This window comes from Hoplias malabaricus, chromosome 14, assembly GCF_029633855.1.
Source record: "Hoplias malabaricus isolate fHopMal1 chromosome 14, fHopMal1.hap1, whole genome shotgun sequence".
Taxonomy (NCBI): domain Eukaryota; kingdom Metazoa; phylum Chordata; class Actinopteri; order Characiformes; family Erythrinidae; genus Hoplias; species Hoplias malabaricus.
The window spans coordinates 30399806-30413285 of NC_089813.1; the positions used below are offsets into that span (position 1 = coordinate 30399806).

General features: G+C 39.8%; 1 protein-coding gene across 10 annotated transcripts in view; it reads left to right on the forward strand.

Moving 5' to 3' along the window:
- The window catches only part of LOC136666513 (cytosolic carboxypeptidase 6-like), a 416314-nt gene that overhangs the window by 24545 nt on the left and 378289 nt on the right, over nucleotides 1–13480 (forward strand). For 6 of the 10 annotated variants that reach the window (XM_066644737.1, XM_066644734.1, XM_066644730.1 and 3 more), the window contains one exon: nucleotides 4579–4701. In XM_066644737.1, coding sequence (XP_066500834.1) covers nucleotides 4579–4701 — 123 coding nt within the window. Of the gene's footprint in view, nucleotides 1–1708; nucleotides 1836–4578; nucleotides 4702–5566; nucleotides 5696–13480 lie in introns of those variants that run through there. The other 4 variants (XM_066644738.1, XM_066644736.1, XM_066644735.1 and 1 more) reach the window with 2 other exon arrangements.

Here is a 13480-nt window from a genome sequence, read left to right on the forward strand (position 1 = left end):
ACAAAATGTGTCACAAAACTCAAACAGTATCCAAACAAAGTTGCAAGACTGCAGGGTCTTACCATCAACCTTGACACTCTTTTGTGACCTGCTGCCTGTGCAGATGTCCTGGGCCCAGATCTTGTAGATACGTAGCCCTTTGTTTTCAAAGACACATTTAGATAGGTGTTACAGTAAGTAGTATAACAGTATAATACATTTATACCGCATGATTAAAAAAGATTAAATTGAATTAACAGTTAACTGAAATTTGAAATAAAGTGATGTAAGTTTTGTTCATGATGCTAATCCTTTTTTCATTTGAGAACATTTCACTTTGAAAGTTGAAGAAATTATATATTAGATTTTTGCTTTGAAAATATAATATATATAATGAATGTATATATTCATTCGTTATCTGTAAGCGCTTATCCAGTTCAGGGTCGCGGTGGGTCCAGAGCCTATCTGGAATCATTGGGCGCAAGGCGAGAATGCACCTTGGAGGGGGCGCCAGTCCTTCACAGGGCAACACAGACACACACACACACACACACATTCACTCACACACTCACACCTACGGACACTTTTGAGTCACCAATCCACCTACCAAGGGGTGTTTTTGGACTGTGGGAGGAAACCGGAGCACCCGGAGGAAACCCATGCAGACACGGGGTCCCGCAGTGGGAATCGAAACCACAATCTCCAGGCCCCTATATATATATATATCACATACAGAACCATGTTAATTAAGTCAAAAAGTGTTTGTGTCCTTCAAATGAATCCCACATGTAAAGTCCCAAGTAAATTTAAAAGTCAGAAATTTATAGAAAAAAATAAAACAAAAAAAGAAATGGTTATGTTTAACAATTCATGTTAAATTTTTCTAGAAAAGTCTGTGACTTTTAAAACACTTGAACATTTATTTAACTGACAAAGAATATTTCAGGTTACATTGATTCAAAACATTCCTTATGCAGATGAATGTAAAAAAAAAAAAAAAAAAAAAAAGAAAATCCACCAAAGACAAGCAAATATCACAACAAGGGTTTACCTTCATAAGAACACTTCTCAGTGCAAGATTGCAAAGGATTAATGTCTTTTACTCTCTACCGCACATAATGATATAATAAGAATCAAGAAATTCCTAGAAATCTTGTAGGGCAAAGCAGACGCCACTGTTGAATGAGCATGATCTTCAAGCCCCCAGATGGCTTTTCATGAGAAGCTATCATACTACTGTGGTAAATATAACCAATTGGGCTCGGAAGTACTTCAGTAACTTGAAATCATTTAACAGATTATGCTGCTGCTGCTGCTGCTAAAAAAGAAGAAAGAAAAAAAAAGAAACACGAATCTCTGCTGTGCAAGGAGAAAGCCATACATCAGTTCTATTCAGAAACACTGCAGTTCTCTGGGCTCAGGCTAATCTCAGATGGCTTAAAAGAGTGGAAATGTGTATTGTGGTCAGATAAGTGCATATTTCAGCGCTGTCTCTGTTTTGTGGTGTGAGTAGAAAGGGCTTAAAGTGATGTCTCTAAGCAGCGTATATTAATGTATACGTTTCCAATGAAAGGAGATATTGATCAGAAAATAATAATAGCAGAGCATTGCTGAGAGACATCCGTGGAGCTGGGGGAGCTCTACGTAATTCCTGCGCACTAACCTGCTCTGACTCCATCTTACGTCAAATCCACGCGCGCGCGCTCCTCCTCACCGCAGCGTTGTCTTGGCAACGCACCTGCAGCGTGCAGCCGCTCTCAGCGGAGGAGAGAAAGAGCGAAGGAGAGAGAGGGAGAGAGAAAAAGAGAGACAAGCGGAAAGGAAGATGGAGGAGCGCGCCAGAGAGCTCGATACTGGTGTGTAAAATAGGGACCAGGGTCACCTGCAGCTCTGAGCGCCGTAAACAAGTCGAATATACACTGGCTCTGTGCGCTAGCGTGCTCCGCGTTTGTAAACACTGAGTGTTTACTAACGTTAGCCTTCCGCGCTAATGGCTACAGCGAATAAACTAACATTATCAGGAGCCAGTTAAATCCACAGAAACAGCAGTTGTTTCGCTTGTTGAACGTGAAGAGAGATTTTAGACTGTTGTAATGTTAGTGTTGAGCGGAATGGACACGCTGTTACAGGAGGAGGACCCCAGTGAATGACTATTTCCATAGGAACCTGTTTTCGTTACCTTAAAGGGCAAATCCACCCAATTTGGAACCTCCCTTCTGAATTCACGCGTTGAATTATGGACAGCTTCTGTTCTCTCAGTTTCATATCCTTAACACCGCTCTACGTGTTTATATTAGTATTTTGCTACCAATTGGGACAGAAAGAATGCTGCTGAGTTTGTAATTTAATGGTTTTATTTAATTGCTCTTCATAAATAATAATACATTTTATTTCATAGGCGCCTTTCGGTCACTTAGGGCTACATTTTTGTTACTTGACGTCATGTCTGCTAATGACTAATCAGAGTTAGCTATGTTTGTGTATCACCACTGCTGATGGTGGGTTATTTATCACACTTCACAGTTCAGAGCAAGCACCAGTTTTACATTTTTAGAGAATTTAACAGCTGCAGGCAGAGTACAGATCAGTACACACCAGTATCTCTATTACAGCATGAACCTGGAGCGTATTATTATGAATTTACCACAGTTCTGTTATTCCGCCATTTGTTAGATTTGTAGATAAATAGGACAAAACCAAACAAAATAGAAAGATAGTTTATTAGCACTTCATAAGGTAAAATAATTAGTGATATTTTCGTGATATATTGGCAGTTCTGCAACGTCTCTCGGCCAATCATGTTGTGGTGTCAGGACCAATTGTGGTATGATAAAAATAATCTATATGAGAAATTGCCTTGGTCAAGCTGTGGTTATGTCACAGCACACAGTATTTGGTTGGTCTTTTTCTCATCTACAGGCAGGATGTGTTATTGGGTCCAATTTCTCAGCACTGAACTTAAGACAACTTAGTTGATGATCTCAGCTATAATAATTCATTCAAATCCATTCAATTTGAAAATGTAAAATTGTGATTGCAATAAGAAGGTGATTAATTTTTCACCCCTACAGCTGATTTAAACAGACCCTTCACTGGTTGGTTCTGAAATGACTAATTGTCTAGAAATTTGCCAAACCTGATTTTTTTCCCCCACAGTGGTGGTTAGAGGATCTATTTTATTTACTATCCATCACGACCAGTACTATTGTTGTAAATATTGAATGTAAATAATCAATATTTAGTAATACTGAATGGTAGAATAGTTATACATTTATGAGTGCTATTTTCATTTATAACACCGTGCATGTGCATCCCTGCTCTGAATGTAACTAAAACGTATTTCACATATTAAGCAGTTTAGTACTAGTTTTCTGTGGGATCCCTCAGACACTTCATGTCTTTCACGAGCTTTTTGGAAAAGTATGGCTTGAAAAGAATATTTCACATTAAACCAATCTGAATTGCTTTGTTTAGATCTTGAAAAACATTAGGCAAATCTGGGAAATGAATAGAAATTGACCAAAGTCCTTATTAACTGCACTGATCAGAAGCTAAAAAATGTAGTAGATCAGAAGTAAAGAAAAAAGAAAAAAGACCAGTATGTGCATAGTGATTAACATATATCCTGCTCTTTGCTTTTTAAGCTGGTATGGAATTAAATTCCTGCATTACATTGCTGAGATTTATGACAGTTAACAGCTTTCTTTCGCCAGTGATCAGTGTACATTTTCCGTAGGATTTGCTGGAATTGAATGCCGGACTCTTCAACACTGAACTGTTCTATGAGTAGTGCATTATTACTACAACTACTTCTGATATATTATTATAGCAATCAGTTATACAGTCAGAGTACATTATACTTAATAGTATTAAGTAGTTTTAATATTAAGCAGGTAGTGTTGCCGTCACACAGCTCAAAGGGCCTGGAGGTTGTGGGTTCGATTCCCACTCCGGGTGACTGTCTGTGAGGAGTTTGGTGTGTTCTCCCCGTGTCCGCGTGGGTTTCCTCCGCGTGCTCCGGTTTCCTCCCACAGTCCAAAAACACATGTTGGTAGGTGGATTGGCGACTCAAAAGTGTCCGTAGGTGTGAGTGAACGTGTGAGTGTGTGTGTTGCCCTGTGAAGGACTGGCGCCCCCTCCAGGGTGTATTCCTGCCTTGCGCCCAATGATTCCAGGTAGGCTCTGGACCCACCGCGACCCTGAACTGGATAAGCGCTTACAGATAATGAATGAATATATAAAGTACAGACAGTACAAACTGATCTTTGATCTCTGTTTATAGCTTATCTGCAGCCTACCAAAACGTTTACTCATTAAGTGTAATGTGGAAAAATCGAAGGCCAGTTTGGAGACGACCATTCTAAAATCTGCCTGGCCTGTCCTGACCTGATCAGCGACTGACAGAATGTGAAAATCTGAGCAGCCCCAAACGGGGTTTAGTTCCAAAGCGTACTATCATCTCTAATTTCTCTTATGAAATTGCTTTGGTTTATTTTATTATTTATTTATTTTTTTACATCTGAAATCCCATCTGTGCTTCCTCTCTGTTGGTCTGTGCTCCTCTCTGTTGATTGCTGAGCCACTGTTCTGCGTTAACAGGCAGTGAGGCAGGAGGAGAAGATGCCTTGGTGGGAAACGTCAGTAAACTGACAGTCACTCCTCCAGGATACACAGGGGCACCCAGGAAGGGACATCTCATCTTTGATGCCTGCTTTGAGAGTGGTGAGTAGACTACATATTTATGAGCTCAGTCATCCTGGTTATGGATTTTTGCAGTTTACATTTGCCCTCTGTATCTACCAAAAAGCTGATACTATATCTTAGGTCCTTGTTCCCAGTTATTCTCAAAAAAGGGATTGTTTTTCATCTTAATGATACATTTGATAGTTAGCCATCTGTTGCAAAAATGCACTTAATTTGAGACACTAGATACATTGTTAAATTCTTTGAGGAAAAACCCCTCTAACTTGTACATTTCTGTGCAAAGGATAGGAGCTAGCTCTTGTGCAATTAATTCCTAGTCTTAACAGTAATTAGATATATGTTTTAGCATCAAGAAAAAAGCAGAAAACATTTCATGGAAATTTTTACAGTAGTTAACAACATTTTGTTTTTATTTCGGAAGGGACATGTTTTAAGTTTATTGTAATAAACCTTTAGGGGTGTTTTTGTACACCTCCAAAGTTCATGTTTAAAATTGCATTTTCTGATTTTTGCAATCCAGGTAGTAGAGCACATTCAATGATATTAAAGTACTGGCAAGTCTGTTTTTTGGGGATTAACAGTAGTGTCAATGTTTGATGAGATGAATTTGAGGAGTAATAGTTTTGACCAGCTACACATAGTTTCTCATTGTGAAACGCTATACAGAAATCTTTCCAAAACTATAGGGATAGTGCGTAGATTAATTTAAGATTCATTTTTTCATTCATTGTCTGTAATCGCTTTTCCAGTTCAGGGTTGCGGTGGGTCCAGAGCCTACCCGGAATCACTGGGAGCAAGGCAGGAACACACCCTGGAGGGGTCACCTGTCCTTCACAGGGTGACACACACTCACACATTCACAACTACGGACACTTTGGGTCGCCAATCCACCTACCAACTTGTGTTTTTGGACTGTGGGAGGAAACCGGAGCACCAGGAGGGAACCCACGCGAACACGGGGAGAACACACCAAACTCCTCACAGACAGTCACCAGTTACTTCTAGGTCCCAGGTACCTGCTGCGTCACCGTGCCGCCCATGATTTAAGATAATTAAGTTCATATAAGTAAGATGTAGTTTCAGTAACCGAGGATCAGAACCCGATCCACAATCCACCAGACCTGAATTACAACCTCTCCCACAGGTGGTGGGCCCATGGGAGTGTGGACCCATGTTGCTCCTTTGGGCTGAGCCCAGCCGGACCCCAAGTGTAAAAGTCTGACTACCAGGCGCTTGCTGAGGAGCCCCTCCCGCAGGCCTGGCTCCAGGGCAAGGGAAGCTGTGAACCTGTTACATTTTTCAGCAGGATCACTCTTTTTCTCTGGTCCATCACCTAGGACCAATTTGCCTTGGGAGACCCTACCAGGGGCTATTTCCCCCGACAACATTGCTCCTAGGCTCATGCAGGCATGCAAACCCCTCCACCATGCTAAGGTGGTGATCCAGGGAGGTGGGGGGGTGTTGGAGCATGAGATTGACAGGCGGATTAGTGCAATGTCTGTAGTAATACAGCAAAGCAAAGCTCTCGATTTACGGTTCAATCTACGTCCCAACCCTCACCTATGGTCATGAGCTTTGGGTAATGACTGAAACAATGAGATCGCGGGTACAAATGGCTGAAATGAGTTTTCTGGACTCTCCCTTAGAGACAGGGTTAGGAGCTTGGACATCCGGGAGAAATTCGGAGTAGAGCCGCTGCTCCTCCACGTCGAGAGGAGCCAGCTGAGATGCCTCCCAGACACCTTCCTGGTGAGGTGTTCCGGGTATGTCCAAGGGGGAGGAGGCCCAGGGGAAGACCCATAACACGCTGGAGAGACTACATGGCCTGGGAACGCCTCAGTATCCCCCCAGAGGAGCTGGAAGCAGTGGCTGGGGAGAGGAAACTCTTGGTCTCTTTACTCTGACTGCTTCCCCCGCGACCCGGACCCGGATAAGCGGTGGATAATGGATGGTTGGGATGGAAGTAAGATGTAAATAAGGTCCTGTGACTGACTGACATGGACCCATCTTGACCATGAACAACATGAAGTGGTTACAGAAGACTGACTGACTGGTTGTATGAAGTCTTCAGTATTGTGTATCTGATGGTGAAAGTTGTACTGGTATGACAGGTCTTGTTTGGTTATGAGAAGTTCAGTTTTCCCTCTGCCCACTTTTGAAAATTCTTGTTTTCACTCAAATTCTATTGACTTTCTCTCTCTTCTTCCCTTCGCAGAAACATATGTTTTGAGTCATTTTAGATGCACATAGGAAACAGATTTGCACTGAGTTTAGTTGTGTTTGGGTTGTGGCTTGTGTTAATGGGAACATAATGTCAATGGGGTGTACAACACAGTGGTTTTACGATTGGAGAGATGGAGATAAATGGCAGAAAGTGTTAATATTGATAGTTTTGACATAAGGCTTTTGTTTAATATTATTATGTTTTTTGTCTGAAACTGAATACATTAATAACATTTTGTTAAAGGCAATTTTGTCAGAAATATTAGATGAAGATATGAGAGTTGACTTTTGTTTATAAATGTAGTAAACAGTCACATATCTCTACATATCTGTTACTAGTGTCTCCTCCACTATTATCAGCAGTGTATTTTGAAAATGGCTACATAGTTTAGAGCTATAATAGCTATGGCAAATATAAGAAAGATAATGATATAATGAACCATTAAGAATATGTATTGTCAAAGCTGTGATTACAAATGGCAGCTCTTATCTTCTGTCGAGCTAAAGTTTCTTGCTATATAGTGCCAGACGATTCTCAGAATGTGATATGCTTTTACTGGCTAATTATCTCCTTTTAAAACGAGAGAGTAAAAAATGTAAAGCCTGGTGCGAGAGTGCCTGCTCTTTTACCTTGTCTGTCTGCCATGTTGAAAGCTGTAATTAAACAGTGCCGTAATATTTTGAAGAATGCTTTGAGTAAATGGCCTTTGTTTGCCTCTTTTTGCAAGGGTTGAATGAATGGCGGCATAATGAAAATAAAGTGCTTTTTCTGTGACAAGGTCAAGTGGGCAGCTGAGAGCGGCTCTGGGTTGGATTGACAGTGAATCAGTAGGGCTCTGGAACAGACACAATATCATTCTCTGCTGGGAGATTAGGTTCAGGGTCTGCAGCAGATGAGACTCAGCTTTCATATTTTTGACAGGCAACCAATTCACTCCACTGCAGGGCCTAGGCTCACCACTGCCTCTGGCCTCCCTGTGGGAGAGCTTTTTAAAGGATTTTTGTGCTCTTGGATATGTTCTATATCAATGCAATTTTAGGGTGGGCCAGTCTTTTTGGTCTTATAAACTTGTTACTTTGTGCTAAGAACAGTTCAATGAAAATGGCCTAGATGATTTACTAGCTTTGATGGAAAGCCAAAATAGAAGGTTTAAGATCAAGTACCAAAGCAATGCATCACAGTGTCATACATTCTAAGAGTAGGCACATATGAAAGTTGGAGCGTGAAGAAAAGCTATGCAGTCTGACTTGCTTGGAAACGGTAAAAACAATGTCATTTTGACTTCTGGAGCTCATCATGGCTGTAAAACAACTACGTGCGTTGTATCTTTTCTGATTGTGGGCAGTCAAGGGCACTGGTGAAAGGACAAGGAATATGATCAACATAAATTTACAGAGCCATAGTCAATATAAATAAATAATCAGGGATTTTATAAGTTTCTCTGTTTTCCCTGCTGACTGGCCCTGAGGACCTGTGACATTGATTAATGATCTTCGAGCGGCCAGGCAGAGATCAGCTAACATATATATGATATTACCCCCCTGTCTCTAGCTGGGGAAATTCTCCTGAATGATTTATGGAATTGATATTAATCTCTTTCCAGTAAATGCATTACTGCAAGTTGGAAAAGGGAGAGGAATTGATATTATGGTGCTAATGTCAAATTAATGTCCTGTTGCTGCTTCAGCAAAGCAACACGGCAGCTAAACGACGTTAACCGCTTACACACTGACAGAAAAGAAGTGACGCTTCTCTGGCACCAATAGCAGCTTTTGGTGTTAAACATTATTGAGTGCTGAGCTCCAATGTCACTCAAAGGACATGCTGCAAAGGAATGTTATGGAATAAGAAAGCCTTAGATTTGACATTTAATTACTCATCGCTTAACGCTGAAAACGTAAGATAGCGGGTGTTTGTAGCTGTAACCTGTAAGCCCACTCTTCCAAGCTAAACGTTTCATCCTCGTGCCTTTCTTGTTGTGTTTATTATTAATGCGTTCTTGCTGATGTCTTTGGCATTATGCTTCGGAAAATCCAAAGAAACGTTTTTTGAAATCTGATTCATTTTGTAAATAACAGAAAGAGAAGACATTTTGGTAACATTCATATACAGTCATAAATCCATGTTACAAAACTATACACATAGCGCTTCTAATAGTCATGCTAGTTTTGGACATAGCGATTGGAATTCAAGATACATACCGGTTCTGTCATTTGACAGTGACTGCTAAGAAGTTAACATATACTTCATGTGTTACATATTGTTCGTTGTGTTGTATTTTAAAGGTGTGACATCACAGTTCCCTCACATACTCTCACTCCAGTCTTAATTTATTGCTGAGTGAGTCACAGGAGTTTAAGCAAATGTGTTTATTTGACTTGAAGCTGAGATATCACTCCACTTGCCTCCTGCTGCCAATACGATTGTTTCTCCTTTTCTTTTTCTGAGACAGCTGTCAAGGTTTTGCATAAAAATGTGGATTCAGAGAAATGGCTCATATCTTTAGTATCCAGGTAATAAATTCTAATTGGTTTATTAAAATAGTCCATGGTTATGTAAACTGTTTACTGAAGGTATAAAACACCTAATTTACATTTAGATGAGATATATCTCACTTTCTTGTCAGCCATATGCAGATTAGGGCAGTAGTATATCTTTTCCGAAGCAATTGGGCCTCCAGGTTTTGAGTTACTAGAAGGAAAAAGCCTCGCAACCCCCCCCCCCCCCTCTTTATCTTGCTGTCTCCCTCTTTTACTCTCTCACTTTCTCTTGCTCTGTTTTATAGAACTGAGGAACATGACCCCCATTATGTGCTGCTTGAAACTACAAAAACTATAATGAATGCTTCCTGAAGGTGTCATTAAAGTGTTTTTGATGGTCCTTTATATATGGTGCAACTAGAAGCTTTAGATTAATGTATATTAGCTTTTGAATACAAATGAGCTTTAAGGAGTATAATTAGTGCTTTTATAATAGAATGGTGTGTGTTTGGATTGTTTGTTCATTATTCTTGTAACAGTTGGATTGTTCTTTGTTCCAACAATAAAGATATATTTATTAAAATACTTTTGTTGATAAATGTATATTAAATATAAGATGAAATGGTGAAATGAGCATTTTTAGTCATTCAATAGAATGTTAACTCTTGAAAGCATGGTCATCTGAAAACATTAATTCACAGATGTTGCAGTAAAATGTAATAATTTTAGGAGTGGAGGTTTTTTTTTGTTTCCCTGGTGGCACTTTGTGCTGTAGATACAGATGTGCACTGCTTTGATTCCTTGTCTCTTGTTATTACATTAGTGTAGGTGTTACTCACGTCAGTTCCGTAATTATTCCAGGGGAAATATTATGTTGAAAATTGCTCCACACGTTGGTGTTTCATCAGTGGATCATGTCTTTTGAGTAATAAAACTCATTGACTGCAGCTTCTGATTAAATCTGGTGCCAGTGCCAGTCAGGCATAGGGGAGATCTGTGTGTGTGTGTGTGTGCTCATGTGACCATGTGCTGCAGTCACAGCATTAAAATTATTTTTTGAACACTTTTACTGGTTCACACAGTGAAGGTTAAAGATGCAATATAATTTCTCTCACATTTTATTTTTTTTTACCCTGAGGAACATTTATAACTTTTATGTGGTTTTTATTTACCAGTGTTCCTCAGTTTGCATGGATTAATCATTTATCATGTACATACCTGCACATTTATGTGACATTTACTTGTAAAATGCTAATTTGCAGTATCAGACTGAACCATCAATACATTATTATAACCGTTTTACACAAACTGCAGGGAAGGGGGAACCATGGCCTAACAGGTTTCCTCCACGGCTTTTGTCTAAAATTGGATACCATCCTTTGAAAAGTCCCATTTAAGTCCCAAGTTGAGACTCTGTGCAAAATGTAAATAAAACAAGATGCAAAAAAAAACTCATCATAATTTCAATCCTATATTTAATTGAAAATAGTACAAAGACAACATCTTAAATGCTGAAACTGAGGATGTTTGTTGTTTTGTGAATTGATGCTAGCAACATGTTCCAAAAAGTACCACCTCTGCTTTTAACAGCACTCTGTAAGTGTTTGGGAACACTTTAAAAGTGAAATGTTTTCCTATTCTTTTTTTTTTTTTATTTTGTTATTGGATATGAACTGCTCAACAGCTCAAGGTCTCCGTTATAAGTCACCGAATGCTTTTATTGGGTGGCATGCTCATTAGCACCTGTGCTCATTTACTAAAGAGGTATGCTGTTGTAATCCATACAGAATGTGTATAGGCATTTTCTTGCTAAATAAGCAAGACCTGGCTAGCAGCATGTTGCTCCAAAAGCTGCCCCATACCAACACAGATGCTAGTTTTTTTTTAACTGTGCACTTATGACAAGCCGGATGGTCCTTCTCCTGTTTAGCCCAGAGTATGCAGCATCCATAATTTCTAAAATAAAGCATTGTAATAATGTAATAATTGTAGACGTCCATCAGGCTGGTAAATAAACTATTTTTCTTGTCAGAACTGTTAATGTGGTTGCACAGTTTTAATGCTGATGGAGCTTTAACTGTTTTTGTTTTCCTGCCTCATACTGGGGATTTTGGTGTGTCTCTCGCCCCCCAACACCCCCTTTTCCTCAGAACTCCTTGTGTCAGAGTAGCAGAGTACGTTGACTGGATGAATGATTATAGTCACTCTCAGAAACAGAAAGAGAGAATGAAAGAGACAGAAGGAACAAAAAGCAGCCAGACTTCCTGTGAGAGATTTATACACTTTAGAGCTCCCCAGAATCAAGACAGTCGGCTCCCCATTGATTAAAGAAGTGGGGAACATTCTAACAATCAAGCTCCATGCTTAGCACAAGTGGCAGCAGGCATCAGCGGGGCTTGGAGGGGATCAAGTGTGCTTCTTGTGATATTAGGCCACTAAAAATGTTTCATCACTTCAAAAGAAGTAGGAGGAAAACATTGGCCATCCTGGGAAAAGAAAATACATTTTTGGAATTTTGAAAGGATATCGTTTTATTTCTGTTATAATATTATTCTCAGATGTTCATAACTGTTCTTTGTTTAATTTTTTAGAATTCAGGTATGTAGTTCTAGCAGAAACTAGAAGCAGGTCTTCAGCTTTGTGGTTGCCTCCTACCCTGGGCTGTGGCATTACATAGCTTTGACCCTGCTGGAAATGTGCAGCATGTGAGGCTATGAATAGAGAGTTTTTACGCTGTTCTTCCCAATTCAAGGCCACTCTTTCCACCCAGCCAAGGCTAACGACCAAGGCACTTCACTTTTACAATGCTACAGCTTTCTTCTCTCTGTTCTCAGTATAGTTTCTCACTCATTTCATGCTGGGAGCAGAAAATAAGTAAAAACTATGGATTTCTAAGTTTTACTGTGGATGATATTGTGTTTTTTCTCCTGTTTGTGCATTTATTTATTTTCTTGCTGTAAACCCAATTCTGTGACAAAAGTCATATAGTAGGGGCAGCACAGTGGGACAACCATTAGTGTTTCTGTCACACAGCTCCATGTTTCTGAAGTTGTGGGTTTACCACCTACCCCAGGTCACAGTGAGGAGTTTGGGATATTCTCCCTGTGTCTGCTTGGGTTTCCTCCAGGTGCTCCAGTTTCCTCCCACAGTCTGCTGGTAGGTGGATTGGCTGTTTAAGTGTGTAGCTCAGCTGTGTTTTCTGTGGCAAAGTAGCCCATTTTTAATTTCATGTTTCTCTTAACTGTCTTTCGATATCTCAGTGTCACACATTTAGTTTTTCTTATGGTAATATTGACACATTTTTAATTTCCATCAAAAATGTTATTCCGCTGTATCATAAGGAGGGGGTTACACTTGGAAAGAAGTAAATTAACAGCCTTGGCTGATCCGAGACCGCCTGCAGGACCTGCCACTTTCTGCCAGACCATTCTGTTCATTACATGGACTAGCTGTAGTGGAGCTGTCAGACAACTATCTAGTTAAATGTACTGTTCTTTAACATTACTTATAACTGTTAAATTTATATATGTGGTAATGCTCTGCTGTTAGTTGCAGTAACAGAAGCTCTGTTTCATACTCATGCACAACTCAGCTTCAGACACCAAAGTTAACTTTTTATTAGAGGGCTTTCTGGTACCTACAAACTTTCATTTCATATTTTCTGTGACTGTTGGACATAGCTCCATACATAGTGACATTATTTTATCATAAGTGAACAAAACACTAACATCGAAAACAGATGTTGTGGATATATATATATATATATATACGACTTCATCTATTGACTGAGCTCTGTGTGATTACTCCTCACTGACTACTCAACAGAAGCTCTGCTCTGCAAGGAGACTGCATCATGACGCACATTTTAGAAATAATCTTCCATGTGCCAGGTGCAATTACAAATCTCACCAGAGAGGTCTCTAAATCTCCAAGTCCCCAAAACGTACATTCTGACGCTTTAAATGTCAGTGTTGGGTCCTCATAGCTTTAGCCCCAGAAATGGCTGTTCACAACATCCCTATGAATTCAGTTTCAGATATAAGCTGACATTTTTTTATTCAGTGGCTGAAATAAACTTTGTAGCGTTCAGCCA